This window comes from Muscardinus avellanarius, assembly GCF_963383645.1.
Source record: "Muscardinus avellanarius genome assembly, chromosome: 10".
Classification (NCBI taxonomy): Eukaryota; Metazoa; Chordata; class Mammalia; order Rodentia; family Gliridae; genus Muscardinus; species Muscardinus avellanarius.
This window is the reverse complement of record NC_137796.1, coordinates 55,504,323-55,527,938: the sequence shown is the minus strand read 5'-3', so window position 1 is coordinate 55,527,938 and position 23,616 is coordinate 55,504,323. Positions and strand designations below refer to the sequence as shown.

The window sequence follows — 23,616 nt, the reverse complement described above, 5'->3', positions numbered from 1 at the left end:
CCAGTGACCCTCTTTCTAAATTTAAAAAATAAAATAAAATAGGGCTGGGGGCTTATCTGGGAGGTAGAATGCCTCTGGGTTTAACCTCCAGCACACAAAAAGAGAAAAAATATGGCTGGGGTTGTAGCCCAGAGATAGAATGCCCCTGAGTACAAAAAAATAGAAAAAAAAAATCATAGAAAAAATGACAGATCATGGACTTTTTTTTTTTTCTTTTTGTGGTACCAGAGATTGAACATACAGGGGCATTCTACCTCGATCTACACCCCCAGACCTATTTTTTATTCTTTCTCTCTCTCTTTCTTTCTTTCTTTTTATTTGTGGGCCTGGGGATGGAACCCAGGGGCATTCGACCTCCAAGCTACACCCCCTGCCTGTTTTTTTATTCTTTATTTTGAAACAGGGTCTCACTACGCTGCGGAGAGCCTGTCTCACCTCCCAAGTGCTGGGATTACAAGCGTGCACCACCACGCCCAGCCATCCAGAACTTTTTGTCACAAACCAGTTTCTTTCTCTTGAGCCAGTTGGGTTGGATTTTCTGTCACTTGCTCAAAAACCCTAATGAACTTAGTACCCTGGGGTGCATGAGGATAGGATCACCATCTCCTCATAAACTCCAATGGAAGAAATGTGATCAAAAGATAACAACTAATGCCGGGCCTGGTGGCGCACGCTTGAGATCCCAGCCTTCGGGAGGCTGAGACCGGAGGATCGCAGTCCGCGGCCAGCCTCAGCTACTTAGTGAGGCCCTATGCAACTTAGTGAGACCCTGTTTCAAAATAAAGAATAAAAAATAGGGAAGGGGGTGTAGCTCAGAGGTCAAATGCCCCTGGGTTCCATCCCCAGACTCGCAAAAAAAAAAAAAAAAAAAAAAAGATTACTAATATCTTTAGGGATATACCACAGCTGATGACATTTTCTGAGATGTTCCATACTTAATCAAGATGGGAAAAGATTTTTTTTTTTTTTTTTGGTACTGGAGACTGAAACCAGGGGTATCCTACTTCTGAGCTACACCCCTAGCCTTTTTATTTTTTATTTCGAAACAAGGTCTCGATTATTTACCAAAGGTCTCACTAAATTGCTAAGGCTGGTCTCTAACTTTCCATCTTCCCAAGTACTGGGATTACAGGCATATACCACGGCACCTGGCTGTCTCAAGGATTCATGTGTTGAAATTTAATCCCCATTGTGTGGTATTAAGAGGGTGGAAATTTAATCTCCTACCGTGTTTAGAGGCGGGGCCTTTAGGGTGATTAGGATTAAATAAAGTCATCGGGGTGGTGCCCCATGATTGAATACTGGTGACTTTATAATGAGAGCGAGACCAGAAGAGACATGTACATCCCTCGTCTCTTGCCATGTGATGCCCAGTGCCACCTGGGGACTCTGCCAGCAAGAAGGCCATCACCAGAAGCGACTCCTAGACCTTGCCAAAATAAACCTCATCTCCTTATAACTCACCCAGTCTGTGGCATTGTGCTACTGGCAACAGAAACCAGTATGTCAAATACAGGTCAGATGCGTCCCTCCCACCTAACCCAGGTCACAGAATGTGAGCCCCGGAAGCAGGATGAGAAATGACTCAGCCTGGCCACCTCTCTGCTCCCGTCTACAGAAGCTGGTAAAGTGAGAGCTGGAAAGGGAGTAAGTTGCTCGGAGCCATGGTCCTGGGGACAGAGGCTTGACGGAGTTCTGGGGATAGAGAGGATGCTGGGAGCCTGGCACTGGGCAGAAAGGGTGCTTGGACCTGAAGTCCCTTGATGGGGCCAGCTGTAGAATATTTTAATAATGATGGAGAGAAAGGGCAAGGCTTTTCAGAATTGGCACATCTGGACCTCAGCTCACCTAATTGTCAGTTAGACACATAAGAGGCTGAGGACTCTACTTTCTGTTGGTTTTTCACTCTTCCTGAGTCCTATAGGTGACAGTCTTGCACCAGGTCTTTAGGTTCCCACAGAGGTGGGCTCAGAGAAACACATTCCCAGGATGGAGAAGCAACAGAAATCTGGGGAGGTGAGTTGGCCTCAAGGATGGGGAGAGAAATGGGGGTGGCAGAGAGGACACACAGACTGGAGACAAGGGTGGGAGTGGGACACCAGGGCCTGGGGGTGTCCACGAGAGACCCTCCCTCCCTGGAACTCAAGATTCAGGCGTTTCCGGCTTCCTTCCAGTCGACATCCAGGGACAACCCCTCCCTCACCCGGGCCTGAGCCCCAGCCCCGCCAGGCCCTGGGAGACCCGCAGCCACCCACGGCTCACCGGACTGGACATCGCGTCACCTTCGTCCTCACCTGCCCGCAGGGCACCTGTCACACTCAACTTTCCGCATTACCCACCTCCAGCTCAAGCGCACCCCTCACGCGACACTCTCCCCTCTGACTCACCCCCGCACCCTACCGGCACTCGCACGCTCACCCCCTACCCAAGCCACACCCGGCACCTTCGCGCCCCTCCCACGGCGCCCTCGCGCGCACCTGGTGCACAGACCCGCGGCCTCGCTCGCGACGCCCCTCCCCCACCCCTGCACCCCTCCCCCCGCTCCCGCGCCTCCCGCCCTCCCCCATTGTCTCGCCCTCCCCTCCCTCGCTCCCGCCCCCCGCCCCTCCCGGCCCCGCCCCGGCCTCGGGCCCCGCCCCCGGGCGGGCAGGGGGCGGGGCGCGGGGGCGGGGCGGGCGGCGCGGGCGGTGCAGGTGCCGGGCCCGGAGCGAGCGGCGGCGGCGGCGGCGGCGGCGGCGGCACCACCATGGGCCGGGCCCGGCGCGTCCAGTGGCCGCTGCTGCTGCTGTGGGTGGCCGCGGTGGGGCCAGGTAGGGTCGGGGGCCGGGGTCGGCCGGCCGGGCGGGGGTGGGAACGGGGGGCGCCGCGGTGACAGCCCGGCCACCGCGGGGCCGCAGAGGCCGAACAATGCGCTCGGGGCCGGGCCGGGCCCCCTCCCCGGGACAAAGCGCGGCGCGGGCCGGAGCCGGGAGCCCGAGCCCCGAGCCTCGAGCGGGGGAGGGGGCGCGGGCCCCGGCCGCGGTGCCGCAGCCCCCCCACCCGCACAGGCCCGGATCCCGGCGGGGACAAAGGGCCTGAGACCCCCCCCCACCCAGCCCGCCTTCGCCGGGCCGGTCCCACTGCCCTTCTGTCTCGTCTCTGCGTCCCTCTGCCTGTCTCTGGACGCCTCTCTTGTCTTGGACTCCTACCCTTGTCCTCTGTCCCCTCTCGTAGTCCTGTCCCTCCTCCTGTGTATTCCTGTCTCTCCTTGCCTCCCAGTTCCCATCTCTCCTTCCCGTCTTTGTCCCCCACCTCTGTCCCCTGATCTCTGTCCCTTTCCCTGGGTCACTCTGCCTCTCCATCCTCCCTCTTCAGCCTGCACTGTCCCCGTATTTCTGCCCTCCCTGTCTGCCCCCATTCCCCATCTCTGGCTTGCTCTCCCCTCCCCTTCTCTGTCCCCCGTCTGCCCCTTCGCCTGGTCTCTCTTGTCCCTGTCATTCTGTCACCCATTCCTTTAGCACCCTCTGTCACCTCTCTCCTTCCTCCGTCTCTCTGTCCCACTGTCTCTCTGCCTCCTCTCCCCATGCAACCTCCAAGGCGGGATCCCCTGTCCCCAGCCTTCATTCCTCTATCTCTCTATCCCTCTGTGCCCCTGGAGAAGAATTGAGGCAAGCAGGGCAGACCACAGAGCTGGAGTGGGGAACGTCTGTGTGCATGTGTGTGGGCAAGGGGGAGCGAGAACCCTGGCATGTGGGCACACACGTGGGCTCAGCGGATGCCTCCCCAAACCATCACACACTCAGGCCGTGACTTCCCGAGAAGCCCCCTCCGCACGCCAGGGAGCTGTCCACACATACTTACTACACACCGTGGAGAGCTGGAGACCCCCCCCCCCAAGACGGGGTGACCCTGACACTGGGGGCAAGGTCAGGAAACGTCACCTAACTACTCACACTCCCGTCCAGTGTGCATCTCAAACCTAGTATGGGTCACCCTGTCCCTGGTGGGCCGCGTCACTCTTGAGGAGGAACGGATGGCTGGGAGGCGGCTGGGCGGACGCAGGAAGGCTGGCTGTTCTATGGGGATTTGGAAGAGGAGTTGTAACCAGGCAGCACAGGGCTGGGGACCTCTGTTTCTGTCCTGGCACTTGCCATTTGCCATAAGCCGCCGATGACAGGCACCCCCCTCTCCCAGGTTCAGTTTTCCATTCTGTAAAGTGAGGATGCTGAACTCAGTGACCTGAAAGGGAAAGCCAGCTTAGATGAGAAGGGGCTTCCAGCAAGTCGAGTGCGGTGACACCTTCCCCGTCTAAGGTTTGAGACGGGGCCTCCCTCGACTGCGTGAACAGCAAAGCTGACTTCACACACTCTGCCTTTCTTCTCTGGCCTTCTGTGGCGGCTTCCTAACTTTCCTCTGTTCCTTTCTTTGCAACAGATGCGCCCCAATTTCCCAGGTGACAGCTTTGATACCTTAGTTACAGTTCCATCAATTTTTAATTTTCTTTATGTTTTTGAGGCTAAAAACCAGGCTCATTGAGTCCTGGAACCGTTGAACCCAGTAAACAGTGTCTGAGGGTATACGGAGCGTTATCTTTAAGATTCTAGAACCCTGAAGTCTTTAGAACCATGGCACCTTTAAAGTTCTAGAAGCTGGGTGTTTGCATTCTAGCATCTGGATGTCTTGAACATTCTGAAATCTTGACCCATTGGAGTCCCGGGATCTGGACACTGCCAGCTTAGAATCTTGACAGCTTAGAATCACAGGACTTTGGATTCTCAGAATCAAAATGTAGCCCCAGATGACCACCTACCCAGTCAGGATCCCTCGCTTCAGCACTTCCGTGAGATAGCTCCAAGCCCTGTTCTTGGCTTGATTTTAAACTCACTGCTTCCTGGCACCCTAATCCTCTCTGTAAATGTCTTCTAAATTACATGGTGCGGGGCTTTACAGGTGGAGAGCAAGCTTGGCGTCATGGGAAGAACTCTGGGCTGGGAATGAAGGAACTGGGTCCCAGCCTCACCCCGTCTTCTCTGTATAATTTCATCAAGTCTCTGTCCTCTGAGCCTGTTTCTCCATCTGCAGAGCATGGGGCAGGCAGCGATGGCACACGGTCCCAAGGCCCTTCATACTTTCCTCTTCACTGGATATTTCTGAATGGCCTTCTCCGCCAAACCTCAGGAGCTATCTGTGGTCCCCACATTTCCCTCTTAGTCACCCCTTTCCTCTCTCACTGCCATCGGGAGTGGGGACGGAAGATGGAACCCATAGCTGTGCCCTTTCCAAAATGTATGCTTTCTTTCCTGGCTCAAACTCATCTGCTGAGAATACCAAAAGAGGATGATGAGATTGGTGCCAAGCGAAAGAAGGGTCCTCAGAGGGCAGGGGAGAGGAAGCAGGAGAGGCGATGCTTACAGCGAGGAACAGAGACCCATAGGCCAGGAACTGGGTAGAACAGAAGGGAGCAAATAGATACACAGATCCCAGGAAAGAATAAAGAGGCTCTTAAGAGTTGGGGAGCTCTTGGGGAGGGGCTTGTAGATTGAGAATAATGTTTTCCTCTCAGAGTGACTCACTTTTCCCTGCTAAAGTTCTGACCAGCCACTCGGAGAACGGGGACCCTGCCCTCATTGTGAGTCACCCCAAGAAACAGGTCTTAGGTGATTTCTCTCACTGGCCCTCCCACCCACCCCAGACCCCCAGGGGTGGGAGTTAGGTTCCACCATACAGTCTGCCACCTTAGAGCAGGGCTAGGGCCCAGGGGTGGGTTAATGTCGTGCGAGCCTGGCCCGTCCCCGTCTTGGGGAACACAAAGGCAGCTTTCTCTGGGTGGAGGGGGGTGCTGGAGACAGACTCGTCAGCATCCAGTAGCCTGTGGCACCAGGACCTAAACACCCATGGTTTTAGTTTGTGCAGACCCCAGACCCGTGGGAAACAGGCACCCAGGCCTCTCTGCACCACCCGGTGGGGCAACGGGGTAGGGGCAGAGCTGGGGCTCTTCTGGGAAGGGGGTGAATAGAGGGCACTGGGACTGGAGGATCAGCAGGGGGAGCTCACTGTAGGCTTGCACCCTTCCGGGACCAGGAATTTATGCCTCAACCCCACGCACAGGGTGAACCTCCGGAGGACTCCCCACCCCTTGGCTGGGCATGAGGCCTGGAATCTAGGGAGTCCCGAATATCCCAGGAACGTGGGGGGCACAGGGAGGACTTTGTGTGTGAGGCTGCTGACTCACCCCTACGCCCCCATTTATGCCCGCGTCCCCAGATTGGAAAGAAACAAAGGATGGAGGAAGGCAGGATTGTTGTTGAGGCTGTGGACTTAGAATCAAAAGTTTCCAGAAGAGGAGGAGCCAAGGCCTGAACTCCTAGGTCTAAGGGAGGAGGGCTGGGACCTGGACCCCTGGGTCTGAGGGAGGAGGGCTGGGGCCAGGACCCCTGGGTCTGAGGGAGGAGGGCTGGGCCTGGACCCCTGGGTCTGAGGAAGGAGGGCTGGGCCTGGAGCCCTGGGTCTGAGGGAGAAGGGCTTGGCCTGGACCCCTGGGTCTGAGGGAGGAGGGCTGGGGCCAGGACCCCTGGGTCTGAGGGAGGAGGGCTGGGCCTGGACCCCTGAGTCTGAGGGAGGAGGGCTGGGGCTTGGACCCCTGGGTCTGAGAGAGGAGGGCTGGGCCTGGACTCCTGGGTCTGAGGGAGGAGGGCTGGGGCATTGACTCATAGTTCTAATAGGACAACTGAGGCCTGGACCCCTTGTTCTGATAGGAGAAGGTCTAGGTCTGGACCCCTGGATCTGAAGGAGGAAGACTGGGGTCTGGAGCGTTGGGTCTGAGGGAGGAGGCGTGGGGTCTGGACCCCTGGCTCTGAGGGAGGAGGAGGGCTAGGGGCAGGACCCCTGGGTCTGAGGGAAGAGGCTTGTGAGCCTGGACCCTCCAGGTCTGAGAAAGGAGGGCTGGGGGCCTGCATCCCTGGGTCGTGAGGGAGGAGGGGGCTAGGGGCTTGTAGTCCTAAGTCTTGAGGGAGGGCGAGGAGGTGGTAGAGACTCCTGGGACCTGAGAGAGGGAAGGGCTGGGTAGGGCGCACTCCAGGTTTCTGAGGGGGAGGGGCTGGGACCCTGCCGCCGAGGTCCTGCGAATACAGGCGCCTTTACAAGGCTGAGCTGGGGAAGAATTGATGCTTTGTGCGAGGATGTTCGGACTCCGCCATTGATGGGGGGCTGGGGGGGTTCAGTCAGGATGCAGGAATGTACCACCTCCCTAGGGGAGGAAGGGGGTAGGAGGCATGATGCCAGGAGCCCCCTGGAGAGCGGATACAGAGAGGGTGGCAGTGACCTTCCCGGGACCATGACCTTGAGACTCCCTTGGGTATTCGCTGACTCAGGACCCAGGAAGCGCTCCCCCACCCCACTTAGCCTCCGTGGAAACATCCACCAGCTGTGTAGTCTTGGACCCCTGGCTCCTGGGTCCAGAAGGAGGAGGGGCTGGAGGTTTAGGCTCCTGGTTTGAAGGAGAAGGCTGGGGGCTCAGACTCCTAGGTTTGAAGGAAGAGGGCTGGGGTCTGGACTCCTGGGTCTGAGGGAAGAGGGTCTGGGATGTGAACTGCTACAGCCTGGGGGAGAAGGTGGTTGGGAGCAGGATTTCTGGGTGAAAGGGAAGGGGGGGCAGGCTCCAGGAGCCTGAGAGAGGAGGGGCTGGGAACCTGGCTCCCGGGTTCTGTGAGAGAAGTGATTGGGGGCGGGATTTCTGGGTATAAGGGCAGAGGACAGTGGATTCCTGGGTGTCTACAGATCACCTGCTCAGCCACGCTTCCAAATCCTCCCCTGTCCCTTTTTCTAGGCACCCTCCCCATGACGACTTCTGGCTGTCAACACAGTTTAAAGGGCCAGTGCCCCAGTCCCAAAAGCTCAGCCCCCCTCTGACCAGAAAATCCCGCCTCTACCACCCCCAACCCCAAAACAAAAGCTTCTGGGATATTAATATTCCAAGCACAGACACTGTTGGTTACTGACTCCTCAGGAGGGGGAGGGAATAAAACAAAAGCCCCCCCACCCTCACCCCAAGTGCACCCTCAAGCAGAGAGAGTTGTGGATAAATTTGGGGGGCAGATCTAGAGGTCCCAATGGCCCCCAGAAGATGATTAGCTTTGCTACTGAATTGCCTGGGGTCCCCGGAGCCTCATTCTCCACATCTGTAGAATGGGGGCTAACATCAGGCTAGCCTGGAGGTGCAGGACCCATGGGTAAGCTTTGGAATTTTTTTTTTAAAGCACCAGAACACAGGGTAGTTTTCCTGTGTGTGAGTTTGTTCCCAGAGGTGGTGATTAGCGGCTCTCAGAGGGGACTCCCTGAGCTTCAAGTACCCAGTTGATCATCCTCACTTTAAGATGGGGTGATCTGGACTCAGGAAGGTTAGCACACCTGTTCAAGGTCACACAGATGGCAAGCAGTAGAGCCGGGATCAACCCAGAGTTTTAAGAGTAATGCTGTCCCTAGATGCAACGAGGCTGAAACGAGGTCCTGTCTGATACCGTGCAATTTAATTTACCGGACGTTTGTATCAAGTGCTGGGCACACTTCTAGGCACCAGGGGGTGCAGCAGTAAACCCAATGGATTCCACCCCTGCCTTTACTGGAGTGTGCGTTCTAATGATGGGGCAAACACCCGGTCCACAAGAAAGCAAATTACTCGGGTAATTTTAGTGGCCTTTCTGCAGAGGATATAAACCAGTAGGGAGGAAGAAGAAAGTGTTGTGGAGGTGAAGGGAGAAGGGAGGAGGAAAGGCCTCTCTGTGGAGGTGTCCATAGGGTTGGAGGCCGGAATGAGAGCAGAGGGCAGCCATGGGGCGTTGGAGGTGAGGACATTCCGGGCAGAAGAGCAAGTACAAAGGCCCGGTGGCAGGAGTACCGTCAGCGTGTTTGGGAGGCATTAAGGTCAGTGAGCCCCGAGAGCAGGGAGTAGCAGGAGAGTGGCTAGAACCGAGTCCGGGCAGGGGCCGGACTGTGTAGCACCTTGCAGGCCCTGCGAAGGCGTTTTGGTTTTATTCTGAGTGTGCTGGGCAGCTCTGGGAGGTTGCTTGTTTGTTAGTTGTGGTGCTGGGGATTGAAGCCAGGGTCTTCTGCATGCCAGGCAAACACTTCGCCACTAAGTCAAACTCCCAGTTTTCTGGAAGGGTTTTAAGCAGAGAAAGGACTTGCTGTGACTTTTCAAAAAGTCCATTTGGCTGCTGCATGGAAAATGGCTTGAAAGGAGACAGGCTTGCAAGCAGAGGGCCTACTGGAGGCTCTTTAAGGGCAGGTGAGAGGCGAGGTTAGAAGAAGCTGATAGTAAGAGAGGTGGACGGAAGTGAATAGGTTTGGCATATGTTTTGGACGGAAAAGTGACAGATGTTGCTAGAGGAATGAGTGAGGGAGAGAGAGGAGTGAGGGAAAGGGAGAAAGCTTGGGTGGTTGTGAGGTTTTGGTCTGACCAACTGGGTGGATGTTGTGACTTCTATTGAGATTGCAAAAATTTGACACCAGGCTTGGTGGCACATGCCTGTAATTCCAATACTTGGGAGGCTGAGACTGGAGTTGAGGCTACACAGGGTCAAGGCCAGCCTCACCAACTTTCGGAGAGCCTATTTCTTTTTTTTTAATTTATTTTTATTGGTGCATTGTAATCATACATCACATTGGAATACAAGACTTGAGAGGATATACAAGCGCACATCATCCAATTAGCCCTCATCCAGTCCCCATCCCATTCCCTCCCCCTCCCTCGATCCCATGCTTGTTTGGTGATTAACGTTGACACATTTGTTTATGTACCTCCTGCTTTTTATTTATTTAATTTTTTTTTTTTTTTTTTTTTTTTTTTTGGTGGTACTGGGGTTCCTGGAAGCCCTCCTTCCTCCGGGCTACACTCCCAGACCTATTTTATATTTTTGAAACAGGGTCTCTTACGCCAGCACGGCTGGTTTCGAACCTGCGCGATCCTCCTGTCTCCGCCTCCCAAGCGCGGGGATTACAAGCGTGCGCCACCACGCCCGGCTACCTCCTGCTTTTTAAAGAGGTTCCATCCTCCCCCTATTCCATACCCTCTGATTGGTCACCTTAATTGCTTCACTATAGGGCCCTTTCTATAGCTCGACCACTTCCTGTTGCCCTTTTCCTCCTAGTTATTGCTGATTAGGGGAAGCATCTGGTTTTAATTTTATACAATATTTCTCTGTGCATGCCGCGTTGCAAATTCCGATCCCACTCTTGACGGCCCCAGTTGTGGCCTGGCTACCCGGTGGACTGATCCAGACCTCGCTGGCTCAAGCAGCGGCCTTGCCTCGTGGGAGGCCCCGATTCTGGTTTCCCTGGCCCTGACACTGGCCTAACCCCTCAGCTGGCTCCGATCCCGGCCTCGGAGGCCCCAGCACCAGCCTTCCTCACGGCAGGCTCCGATGCTAGCCGATGGCCCTGGCATCGGCCTAACCCCTCGGCAGGCTCCGATCCAGGCCTCGGAGGCCTTGGAGAGCCTATTTCAAAACTTTATAAAAAGGGATGGAGGCATAACTCAGAGGTTTAATGTTCCTGGCTTCAATCCCCCCAATACAGAAAAAAAAAAAAAAAAAAGAGTGTTATCCTCTAGCTGAGTGCAGTGGTACATGCTTGTAATCCGGTACGTGGGAGGCTGAGATGGGAGGATCACAGGTTGGAAGCCCAGCCTCAGAAACTGAGACTCTGTTTTAAAATAAAAAATAAAAATAAGCCAGGTGTGGTAGTGTAAGCTTGTGATCCCTGTATTTGGGAGGCTGAATAAGGAGGTTTTCAGGTTCACAGATAGCCTCAGCTACTTAGTAAGGCCCTCTGCAACTGAGTGAGACCTTGTTTCAAAATAAAGAATAAAAAACATAGGACTATGGTTGTAACTCAGAGGTAGAAGGCCCCTGGGTTCCACCCTCAGTACCACAAAAAATAAATAAAATTAAAATAAATGGAAGGGGCTAGGGGATATCTTGGAGATAAATGGTCCCATGTTCAACCTCCAGTACCAAAAAAAAAGTTATCCTCAAACAAAAGAAGTCCAGCCGGGCATGATGGTGCACACTTATAATCCCAGCATTTGGGAGGCTGAGACAGGAGGATAAACAGTTCACAGCCAGCCTTAGCTGTGAGGCCTTCTACAACTCAGTGAGGCCCTATTTCAAAATAAAAGAATAAAAATAGGACTGGGCGTGTAGCTCGGAGTTAGAATGCCCCTGGGTTCCATTCCCAGTAACACACACACACACACACACACACACACACACACACACACACACACACACAAAACAGCCATAGAAGAAGTCCAGAAGCAGGAGTCCAGGACTATCACAAGGCCCATATCTTCACCAGAGACCCAGACACCCCTGGCTCTTGTTCCCATCATTCCTACTGCTTGTCCTCATGGACCATGATGGCTACCAGAAGTCCATGCATCACATCCTACTCCTAGGCATCACAAAAGTAACGACTAGTCCATTTTGTTATGAAGCCCTCCCAGAATTACTACATGACTTTTTTTTTTTTTTTTTTTACAGGTCTCAAGATGGGACCCAGGGGCATTCGAGCTCTAAGCTACACCCCCTGCCCTGTTTTTTTAAGTTATTCTTTAGTTTGAAACAGGGTCTCACTAAGTTGCAGAGGGCCTCAATAAGTAGCTGAGGCTGTCGGCAAAGCACGAACCTCTGGTTTCAGCCTCCTGAATGCTGGGATTACAAGTGTGCACCACCACGCCCGACAACTTTTATTTTTTTAATATTTAGTTGAATCAAGGAGTGGTGGCACATGCCTTTAATTCCAGTACTTGGAGACTGAGTCAGAAACGTCACAGGTTCAAGGCCAGCCTCAGCAACTTAATAAGGCTCTCAGCAATCCAGCAAGACCCTCTTTCTTTCTTCCTTTCTTTTTTCTTTTCTTTCTTTCTTTCTTTCTTTCTTTTTTCTTTTTTTTTTTGTGGTACTGGGGTTCCTGGAAGCCCTTCAACCTCTGGGCTACACTCCCAGACCTATTTTTATATTTTTATTTGGAAACAGGGTCTCCTAAGCCAGTGCGCGCGGCTGGCTTCGAACCTGCGCGATCCTCCTGTCTCTGCCTCCCAAACGCGGGGATTACAAGCGTGCGCCACCACGCCCGGCCCAGTAAGACCCTTTTTCAAAATAAAAAATAAAATGAGTGGGGGTAGCTGGACATGGTGGTGCACGGCTGTCATCCCAGTACTTGGGAGACTGAGGAGGATTGTGGTTCACAGCCAGCCTCAGCTATTTTAGTGAGGCCCTCTGCAACTTTGTGAGAACCTGTTTCAAATAATAAAAAATAGGGCTAGGGATGTAACTCAGAGGTAGAATGCCTCTGAGTTGAATCCTCAGTAACACACACACACACACACACACACACACACACACACACGATCCAGTCAAACAAAACTTTATTACATGGCCTCACCTAGTTGCAAGGGGAGACTGAAAAATGTCTCTTTTTGCTCGGCACAGGGCAACCATAAAATAATCAGGATTTTTTTTTTTAAACTGGGAACAGAAAAATGGATGCGTTGGGATAGGAAGCCAGCACTCTCTTGTCTCTGTCCTGCAGGATTAATTATTTCTACTCCTTGACTCCTAAATTAGGTTACCTAACCTCTTAACTGGGAATATAACACTTTTGATGGGATAGCACATTGATTTGTGCCTACTTCCTCATACACTTCAAAGACTTTCCAGGCCAGAGACCTCATCTGACTCATGTCTGGATTTCCAGCCCCTAGAACCTCCCCAGCGCTCAAAAAATGAGAGACATGGATACGTATTCAGCATTTAAAGGCAGATAACCAATCAAGCCCTGTGGCTCATGCAATCCCAGTATTTGAGAGGCTGAGACAGGAGGATCATGGGTTCAAGGTCAGCCTCAGAAATTTAGTGGGGACCTTCTGCAACATAGTGAGAAGAGAGAGAGAGGGAGAGAACAAAAAACAAAAACAAAAACAAAAAGGGTCAGGGAAGCCGGGCGTGGTGGCGCACGCTTGTAATCCCCGCGCTTGGGAGGCTGAGACAGGAGGATTGCATAGGCTCGAAGCCAGCCTTGGCTACTTAGTGAGACCCTGTTTCCAAATAAAATATAAAGCCGGGCGTGGTGGCACACGCTTGTAATCCCCGCGCTTGGGAGGCTGAGACAGGAGGATCGCACGGGTTCGAAGCCAGCCTCAGCTACTTAGTGAGGCTCTCAGCAACTTATTGAGACCCTGTTTCCAAATAAAATATAAAAAAGGTCTGGGAGTATAGCCCGGAGGTAGAAAGCCTCTGGGTTCCACCCCCAGTACCACCAAAAAAAAAAAAAAATACATATATATATATATATATATATATATATATATATATATATATGTCAATCATAGGTCTGGGAGTGTAGCCCAGAGTTAGAAAGCCTCTGGGTTCTACCCCTAGTACCACCAAAAAAAAAAAAAAAAAAAAGGTCGGGGAGGGGGAGTATATCTTAGATTGCCCCTGAGTTCAATCCCAAGTGCCACAAAAAAACAAAACACTGGCGTTTAGAAGACTTAGCCTATTACTGGAGGCCCATCAGAAGCATATCCCACAACCCTTTGCCAATGCTAGACACTACGCAGACAGCCAGGCGTGGATATGGATGCAGATGTGGAATCAGATCTGGGTGCAAACCCAGCTCTGCCGCTCTTGGCTGTGACCATGGGCAAGTCATTATCTCTCAAGGCTGATTTCCTCACCTATAAATGGGCACTGGGATATACAGCCCTGGTTTCAGTCCCCAGTACAAATAAATATAAATTGAAAAAAGAAAGTAGAAACTGGGAAAAATGGGGTTTGGAAATAGTGCCTACCTTTTACAGGTGTTGTGAAGATGAAATTGGAAAATTTTTTGGGGGGGTACCGGGGGATTGAAACCAGGAGCATTCTACCTCAAAGCTATACCTTTATCTTTTGTTTTCTTTCTTTCTTTTCTTTTCTTCTTTTTTTTTTTGGTGGTACTGGGGTTCCTGGAAGCCCTTCTACCTCCGGGATACACTCCCACGGGCTACACTCCCAGACCTATTTTTTTAACATTTTTATGTGGAAACAGAGTCCGAACCAGCGCGATCCTCCTGTCTCCGCCTCCCAAGCACGGGAATTACAAGCGTGCGCCACCACGCCCAGCTATCTTTTGTTTTCAAACAGGGTCTCCCTAGGTTCCCGAGAGAGCCTCGCTATGTTGCTGAGGCTGTCCTTGAACCTGTGCTCTTCCTGTCTCAGCCTCCCAAATACTGAGACTACAGGCCTGTGCCACCACGCCCGGCTTGAAATTGAAATCCTTAGGTGAGGCCTCAGCACAGGCCTAGCACAGGCGCGGCAGCGGCTTAACAATGCATAGTAGCTCTGGTTGTTGCTATTCAGGGGAGGACAATGACGATGATGGTGATGGTGCTGATTAGTAGTCTCAGCTTTCATCTTTTCTCTAGGCTGTTTCCTCTGATGATGCTAGAAACACTCCCCCTCCCCCTTCTCTCTCCGGTGCTTGGGATGGAACCCAGGCCTCAAGCATGCTGGGCAAGTCTCTACCACAGAGCTTCTTTCTCCCTAGCCCAACACTCCCTTTCTAATTCCACACCTAGTTGTTCCGATTGGTTAGCCAGGATAGGCTAACTGCTGTAACAAGCAGTCCTAAAATCTCCGTGGCTTAACAAGTGTTATTTCTTGCCCAGGTTACAGGCCTGTACAGGCAGGTCATGGAGGACAGTCGGACAGGACCTGGAGTCCTTCTAGCTTGTGACCTTGCGCTCCTCTGAGCTCCTTGGAGTCCTCTCCATCCAGCCAGCCCAAGGAATGTGAGGGAGATGGGTCACCAGGAAGAAGTGTTTGTCTCTCCCACCTACAACCAGTTGGTCAGAAATCAGTCACATGAGCCGGGCGTGGTGGCGCACGCTTGTAATCCCCGCGCTTGGGAGGCTGAGACAGGAGGATCGCACAGGTTCGAAGCCAGCCTCAGCAACTTAGTGAGGCTCTCAGCAACTTAGTGGACCCTGTTTCCAAATAAAAGATAAAATAGGTCTGAGAGTATAGCCCGGAGGTAGAAAGCCTCTGGGTTCCACCCCCAGTACCACACACACACACACAAAAAAAAAATCAGTCACATGAAGCCAAGTGGTGGCACACGCTTATAATCCCAGTACCTGGGGGCTGAGACAGGAGAATTTCAGGTTTGTGCCTCCTCGGCTACTTAGTGAGACGCTCCACAACTTAGTGAGATCATGTTTCAAAATAAAAAATAGGTCTGAGGGTGTAGCTCAAAGGTAGAATGCTCCTAGGTTCAATCCCTAGTACCACAAATTAAAAAAAAAAAAATCAGTCACATGGCCCCATCCAACCACAAAAAGTATGCTCAGAAAAGTAGCATAGGGGTGGTACTGGGAATTGAACCCAGGGGCATTCTACCTCTGAGCTACATCCCCGGTCTTTTTTTTTTTTTTTTTTTTTTTTTGCAGTACTAGGGATGGAACCCAGGATGGAACCCAGGAGCATTATACCTCCAGATTTTACCCCTAGCCCTATCTTTTATTCTTTATTTTGAAACAGGAGCTCACTGAATTGCTAAGGACCTAAGTAGTAGATGAGTGTGTCCTCAGACTGTGATCCTCCTGTCTCAGCCTCTCAAATGCTGGTATTACAAGTGTGTGCCATCCCTGGACTTTTTTATTTTGAAACAGAGTCTCACTAAGTTTCTGGTTTGGGCCTCAAACCTGTGATCCTTCTGTTTCAGTCTCCCAAGTACTGGGAATATAGGTCTGCGCCACCATGCCCAGCTATATATCCATTAACTTTATGGTAGAATGGACTGTCCAAAACATAGTGGCTTAAAATGACAGCCGCTCTATTTGTTCAAGCCTCTGTGTCAGCAGTTTGGGCTGGGTCAGGTGGGCATATGTCTCTTGGTCTCCACAGGGGTCACCTGTGTGACCACAGTCACCTGGTGATATAACCAGGTGGCTGGCTGGTCCATATGGCCTCGTTCAGCATGCCAGCGGTCAGGGCTGCTTTCTCCATGTGACTGGTTGAGTCATCTTCACCTGACAGCTCACGGCAGCAGAGGGTAGGAACGGACTTTGTGACACAGACAATATCACTTCTAGCAAATTCTGTCAGTGCAAGTCCCAAGGCCTGTCCAAAATCAAGGAGGCAGAATGCCTCCTTAATGGGAGGAGCAGCAAAGTCAGCTTGCAGAGGGTATGCTCAGGAGTGGAAAGAATATGATGGCCATCTTTTTTTGTGTGTGTGGTACTGGGGTTCCTGGAAGCCCTTCTACCTTAGGGCTACACTCCCAGACCTATTTTATATTTTTATTTGGAAACAGGGTCTCTTAAAGCCAGTGCGGCTGGCTTCGAACCTGCGCGATCCTCCTGTCTCCGCCTCCCAAGTGCGGGGATTACAAGCGTGCGCCACCACGCCCGGCTATGATGGCCATCTTTGCAAATAAGTTAGAGTTGGTATCCAGGTGTAAAAGATAGGATTTGGTGAACTCCAAATTTTCACTTTTTTTTTTTTTTTTTTTTGGTACTGGGGGTGGAACCCAGAGGCTTTCTACCTCTGGGCTATACTCCCAGACCTATTTTTTTTTTTAATATTTGGAAACAGGGTCTCACTAAGTTCTGGAGAGCCTCACTAAGTAGCTGAGGCTGGTTTTTAGCCTGTGCAATCCTCCTGTCTCAGCCTCCCAAGCACTGGGATTACAAGCGTGCGCCACCACGCCCGACTTCCAAAATTTCACTCTTTAAGCTTCAGATCAATTGAGACTTTCTTCCAGAGTCTTCTGTGACCACCCATCACCCTGCGCATTTCAGGTTTTCCCTTCCTCTGGGCTGCTGCTGCTCTAGAGTATACACCGCTGGATCTTGCTCCAGCTGCACCAGAGAGCAGGTTTCCTGCAGGTCCTGAACTTCAGACCTCAGAAAATGCTGGGTGTAATGAACTGAATGAGAAGGGAAAGAGAAGTCGGGTGTGGTGGCACATACCTGTTGTCCTGGTACTTGGGAGACTGAGACAGGAGGATTGCAGGTTGGAGGCTGCCCTCAGCAACCTAGGGAGATTCTCAGCAACCTATCAAGACCTAATTCAAAACAAAACAAAAACTTTAAAAAGGGCTGGGGTACATAGCTCAAAGGTAGAATTCCTCTGAGTTCAACCCCCAGTACTACAAAAAAAAAAAAAAAAAAGAAAAGAAAAGAAAAGAAAGGAAAGGAAAGATGAAAAAGAGGGATAGAAGGTTTTTTGTTTTTATTTTTTGTTTTTTTGTGTGTATGGTAGCACTGGGGATTGAACCCAGGGGCATTCTACCTCCAAGCGATACCCCCAGTCCTATTTTATATTTATTTGGAAACAGCGTTTTGCTAGGTTGATGCAGGTCTCACTTCTTGCTGAGACTGTACCAACACCTGCAATTCCCATCTCAGCTTCCCAAGTCCTGGGATTACAAGCGTGCATCACTCCACCTGGCTGAAAGAAAAGATTAAATACAGTCCTCAGCGAGCTTCTTGTGTCTCTGTCTACTGGTCTAGGGGTGGGACAGGAAGTACAGACAGAAAATGTGACAGTGGCTGAAGGTGGGGTGGCCGAAATCACCTGCCGTCTGCACCAGTACGACGGGTCCATAGTCGTCATTCAGAACCCAGCCCGGCAGACCCTCTTCTTCAATGGCACCCGAGGTGAGTGCTGGGGCCTGACCCTCTGCATCCGACAGAGTCTGGAGGGCTGGAAGGGCTGGGGGCCTGGACTCCTGGTTCTTGGGTCATTGACCCATTATAGTTGGACACCTCAGACTCGGAGGTATGGTTGGAAAAGAGGCCCGGGTAAGCTCACGTCTTCCCCTTGGCTCTGTAGCCCTGAAGGACGAGCGTTTCCAGCTGGAGGAGTTTTCCCCGCGCAGGGTGCGAATCCGGCTCTCAGATGCTCGCCTGGAGGACGAGGGGGGCTACTTCTGCCAGCTCTACACGGAGGACACCCACCACCAGATTGCCACGCTCACTGTACTAGGTAATAGCCCCCACTCCGCCGCCTTTGCCGCCTCTGTTCTCTGCTTCTCTTCCCGGGCCCTCTGACCTTGGCTGTTTGTAACCTCCTGGACATCTGGCTCAACGACTGTGGACTGACTTCTGGCCTCTGCGCTTGATCCCTGCCACCTGGGACCTGTTTCTTTGGTCCCTGGGCCCCCACGGCCTGGTTGCTTTGAGCTCACCTTGGTGCCTCCCTAAGCCCCCTTCTCCCCTGTGGCAGTGGCCCCAGAGAATCCTGTGGTGGAGGTCCGGGAGCAGGCGGTGGAGGGTGGCGAGGTGGAGCTCAGCTGCCTAGTTCCGAGGTCGCGCCCGGCAGCCGTCCTGCGCTGGTACCGAGACCGCAAGGAGCTGAAAGGTACCGAGGCCTGCAAGGGGCGGGACTCGGGCGGGGCGGGGCTTAGGAGCGAGGCCGGCTTCCCTGTGGGCGGGGCCTGATGGACACTTAATTTGGGAGGGGCGTGGTTTAGCGGACAAGAGGCGGGGCCTATGGTGGGGCGCTGCTTTGGGATTGCTGGCCTGGTGGGCGGAGCCATAATCCTGGCCTGACGGTGTCCCGGCGGGGCGGGGCGTGCAGGAGTGAGCAGCGGCCAGGAAAATGGCAAGGTGTGGAGTGTGGCGAGCACAGTGCGGTTCCGCGTGGACCGCAAGGACGACGGCGGTATCGTCATCTGCGAGGCGCAGAACCAGGCGCTGCCGTCAGGACACAGCAAACAGACACAATATGTGCTGGATGTGCAATGTAAGCGCCCCTTGGGCAGGGCAGGGCTCCCGGGGACCCCCACGCAAGCTGCCCACTGCGGATAGAGGCTCCTCGGTTCCGCCTAATGGACAAACCACTCCCCGTTCTCCCTTCGGTCCAGATTCCCCCACGGCCCGGATCCATGCCTCCCAAGCCGTGGTGAGGGAGGGAGACACACTGGTGCTGACGTGTGCCGTCACGGGGAACCCCAGGTGAGCTCTGGGGCCCAAGACACCTGTGTCCTGCCAGAAGGGCTGGGGACCTGGGCATCTCAGGAAGGGAGGGGCTAGGCTAATGGGAGTCGGGACCGTACTTCGGGTTGTGGGGAAGGAGGCGCGGGACGCCGGGCTCCGGGTCCCAGGGTGGAAGAGCCCGGAGGACTGGTATTCCTGGTGGAAGCTGGGCCTGGGACTGCTGATTTTCCAGCAAGGAATGGGCCCAGTGGGAATCCTCTTATTTGGAGGGACAAGCGAGGTGAGAGCTGCACGGCTAGATTCCTGAAAAGTCAGACTTGCGTGCTGGCACCTGGGTTTCTAACGCTCACTGTGCTTTGCCCCCACCCAGGCCAAACCAGATCCGCTGGAACCGCGGGAATGAGTCCCTGCCAGAGAGGGCTGAGGCTGTGGGGGAGACCCTCACGCTGCCGGGCCTAGCGTCGGCAGATAACGGCACCTACACTTGCGAGGCGTCGAACAAGCACGGCCACGCGAGGGCGCTCTACGTGCTCGTGGTCTACGGTGAGGCCTGGTGGCCACAGGCCGGGGGCGGGGCTCAGGGCAGGGGCGGGGCACCAGGCTTTGGGGGCGGAGCTTGAGCAGAGAGACGGATTCTGTGAGTTAAATAGCGGACAGTTATCACAATTTGTAGGCTAGGCTGTCCTCCTGAGCTCAAATCTGGCTCAGCCGTGTCCTACAGCAGGTAACTTACTCTGTGCCTTAGTTTCCTCTGGGAAAGTGGAAATAGATAATAGCGCCTAACTCCTAGGGTTGTTGTGAAGATTATATGAGCTAAATATGTAAAGCATCTGAATGGCCTCTCACATAAATGTTTTATGTTTAAGACTTATTATGGTAGAGGCAGGAATTTTGGAAGTAGCTAGGTCCTAGTCCAACACTTTATTTTTTTGAGGGTCTGGGAATGGAACCCTGGGGCATTCAACCTCTGAGCTACATCCCCTGAACTATTTTTTTTTTTATAAGGAATTTGAACAGGGAGGAATTTGAACAGGGTCTCATTAAGTTGCGGAGGGCCTCACTAAGTAGCTGAGGCTGTCCATGAACCGCGGCCCTCTGGTCTCAGCCTCCTGAATACTGGGATTACAATTGTGCGCCACCACACCCGGCTCATAGTCCCAACACTTTAAATACTTGGAACATTTAGCCAGGTACAGTGGCACAGGCTTGTAATCCCAGCATTCAGGAGGCTGAGACCAGGAGGATGGCTGTTTGCGGACAGCCTCAGCTACTTAGTGAGGCCCTACGCAACTTAGTGAGACCTTCTTTCTTTCTTTCTTTCTTTCTTTCTTTCTTTCTTTCTTTCTTTCTTCCTTTCTTTTTGGCGGTACTGGGGGTGGAACCCAGGGGCTTTCTACCTCCAGGTTATACTTCTAGCCCTATTTTTTATACTTTATTTCGAAACAGGGTCTCACTATGTTCCGAGAGCCTCACTAAGTAGCTGAGGCTGACTTCGAACCGGTGCAATCCTCCTGTCTCAGCCTCCCAAGCGCGGGGATTACAAGCATGCACCACCACGCCTGGCGACCCTGTTTCAAGATAAAGAATAAAAAGGTAGTGCAGGGGGTGTAGCTCGGAGGTTGAATGCCTCTGGGTTCCATCCCCAGACCCGCAAAATAAATAAATAAATAAACAAATAAATAAATAAATATCTGGAACATTTTAAACAAGGTGAGAAGGAATTTGAACCTATTTATTGGACTTGAGCTTTCTATTTCATTTTCAAGTGTGTGTGTGTGTGGGGGGGGTCTAAGTAAAAAAGAAAAGGGATGTGATGTTTCCTCTGGGGAATAGAAAGAAGAGGGGATCAGCCAGTGTACAAACAAGTATTCATTGAGGAAGTGTAGCATCTGGAAAGAAAGGAAACATGAGAACGGACGACAAGGTAGCAATAATTTTGAGACCCACACACCTCTAGGGGAGAGGTCAGATGACGTGTGCTAAATTACTTAAAAGCTTGGCAGCAGTGGGCCGGGACTGGGGCCATCCTCTGACATCCTGGGCCTGCGCCTATTCCTCTGGCAGACCCCGGCGCGGTGGTAGAGGCTCAGACGTCGGTTCCCTATGCCATCGTGGGCGGCATCCTGGCGCTACTGGTGTTCCTGATCATATGCGTACTAGTGGGCATGGTCTGGTGCTCTGTACGACAGAAGGGTGAGTAGCTGCGTGGCTAGTATTCAGCGGTGGGTGTGGCTGGCTGTGGGGTCTGGGAAGGGGAGGAGCCTAGAGCCAAGGTTCCAAAGAGGGCGGACCAAGAGCCAGGATAAGGAGGCGGGGCTTAGGCCTGATGAAGTCTCCGAAATTTAAAATCTCAACACCCAGGTTTCAAGGATTGTCTTTTTCTAAAAAGAGTGAAACTTAGAAGTCAAATTAAGGTAGAGATTTGAATAAAGCAATTTTTCTTCCTAATTGCTGGGTTCATTGAAAACAGCACCACCTAGAACGGAGAAGGATGGGCCTTGCTGTGAACTTTGGAGTCTAATTCTGCTCTTGCCTCCTTCCCTGCCACTGTTTTGCTTTGCCCTGACCTTGACGCCCTCCGTGTCCGTTTCTCCCTCTTCCTTTGTCTGGTATCTGTCCTGTCTTCCTCCTGTGCCCTCTGCCCTGGGCTGTCAACCCTCAGGCTCCTATCTGACCCATGAGGCCAGCGGCTTGGATGAGCAGGGAGAAGCCAGAGAAGCCTTTCTCAATGGCAGCGATGGACACAAGAGGAAAGAAGAATTCTTCATTTGACCCTACCCCCACCCCAGGTCTGGGCCTGGGCTGGGGTCTCCCCACTGCCAGCTGCAAGGAACCAGCAAAGACATTTACCAGAGTCTGGGATGGTGGGCTTCTCCCCCCACCACTAACACCTCAGATGCTTGGGCAGGGGTGGGGGTGTTGGATGCCTGGCCAGAAATGAGGGCCAGAAATGAAGTCCCAGAGGTCTGGGCCGTCAAGGGACAGGGGCCCACAGACCAGATCCCCCAAGTCCAGGGAGGGCAGCAGGGATCGGTTGGGGAAAATAACTGGGGGAAGGCCAAGGCCCCTAGACTACCGAACCAGGTCTTGCGGGGAGGGGGTAAGATTCCGGGAACAGTGGGGGTGGGCAGGGAAGGGGAACACAGATTTCTTTGGGGGTCCCAGACCCCATGCCAGCCATTGTAAGAGTTCCACAGAGCTCTGGGCACCTCTTTGCAAAGCCATGTTTGCACGGTGGGGGGAAGGGTGGGGGGAGGGCTTGGAAACAGGGATAATGTGTCTTTGTGTCATACTTTGATGGGGGCAGTGAGGGAGACAGCCCCAACCCTTATCTCCAACCCCCTCCCCAGGTTCCTGGGCTCCCTTCCCTCACCTCCTCCTCCACGTCTGTCCCACCCATATTTGTCTGTCTACCCACTCCTGGGGGGGCCTTTCCCATCTCTCCTCCAGGCCCCCCCGGGGAGGGAGAAAGGAGTTTGGGGAGGGGATGCGTGGTCTTTATGGTTTTATATATAATATATTAAAAAATCAAAAATCTGTATGAAAATATCAGATTGCACCCCCTTCCCCCATTCCTGGCTTTTGCCCCCTTTTTCTTGTTTAAACACACACACACACACACACACACACACACACACACACACACACACACACATTTTTGTATGGGGCGGGGAGGGGAATGGGGAGGGGGTCTGGCAATCCCACTAACCACCATTAAACTGAGGAGAGAACAAGTGTTTGGGGTGGCTGTCTGTCTCTGCTCAGGGCTGCATCACTTCAGGGAGAACTAAGGATGGGGAGGGGAGTGTCGGGGTTGCTGGTGTGCGGTATACCCCTGACTTAGTACTGGGATTGAACCCAGGGCATTCTACCTCAAAGCTATACCTCCAGCCCTTTTTGAGGGGGGAGTACTGGGGATGGAACCCAGGGGCATTCTACCTCTGAGCAACAACCCCAGCCCAAATTTTTATTCTTTATTTTGAAACCGGGTCTCACTGAGTTGCAAAGGGCCTCACTAAGTAGCTGAGGCTGGCTTTGAACCTGCGCAATCCTCATGTCTCAGTCTTCTAAATGCTGGGATGACAAGTGTGAATCACCACGCCTGGCTTCCTATTTTTTATTGATTTTGAAACAGGGTCTCACTAAGTTATGGAGGGCTTCACTAAGTAACTGAGTGAGGTTATGTGGTCGCAAACAAGTGATCCTCCAGTCTCAGCTTGCCAAATGGTGGGATTACAAAAGCCTGCACCATCACACCTGGCAGCCCAGGTTAATTTGAAGGCAGGGCCTGGTGGCCCATCCTTAAGTGAGGCCCACTTCAAGTTAGTGAGACCACATTTCAAAATAAAGGATAGCCAGGCATGGTGGCGAAAGCTTGTAATCCCAGCATTCGGACTGGAGGATGGAGGTTCACGGACACCCTTAACTACTTAGCAAGGCCCTTTGCAACTCAGTGAGACTCTGTTTCAAAAATAAAAAATCAGCCGGGCGTGGTGGCGCACGCTTGTAATCCCAGCATTTGGGAGGCTGAGACCAGAGGATCGTGGTTCGCGGACAGCCTCAGCTGCTTAGTAAGGCCCTCTGCAACTCAGTGAGACCCAGTTTCAAAATAAAGAATAAAAAATAGGGCAGGGGGTGTAGCTCAGAGGTCAAAT

At 52.7% G+C, this 23,616-nt stretch overlaps 1 protein-coding gene across 1 annotated transcript; it reads left to right on the top strand.

Annotated features, from left to right (window-relative positions):
• Nucleotides 1-2,746: 2,746 nt before the first annotated feature.
• Nucleotides 2,747-21,733, top strand: CADM4 (cell adhesion molecule 4; the record flags this gene model as incomplete). Its single annotated transcript, XM_080703200.1, has 9 exons — nucleotides 2,747-2,810; nucleotides 17,534-17,680; nucleotides 17,856-18,008; nucleotides 18,249-18,383; nucleotides 18,603-18,767; nucleotides 18,889-18,979; nucleotides 19,332-19,504; nucleotides 21,026-21,154; nucleotides 21,624-21,733. 9 exons carry the CDS (start codon nucleotides 2,747-2,749, stop codon nucleotides 21,731-21,733), a joined length of 1,167 nt encoding a protein of 388 aa, XP_080559326.1.
• Between the last annotated feature and the right edge of the window lie 1,883 nt (nucleotides 21,734-23,616).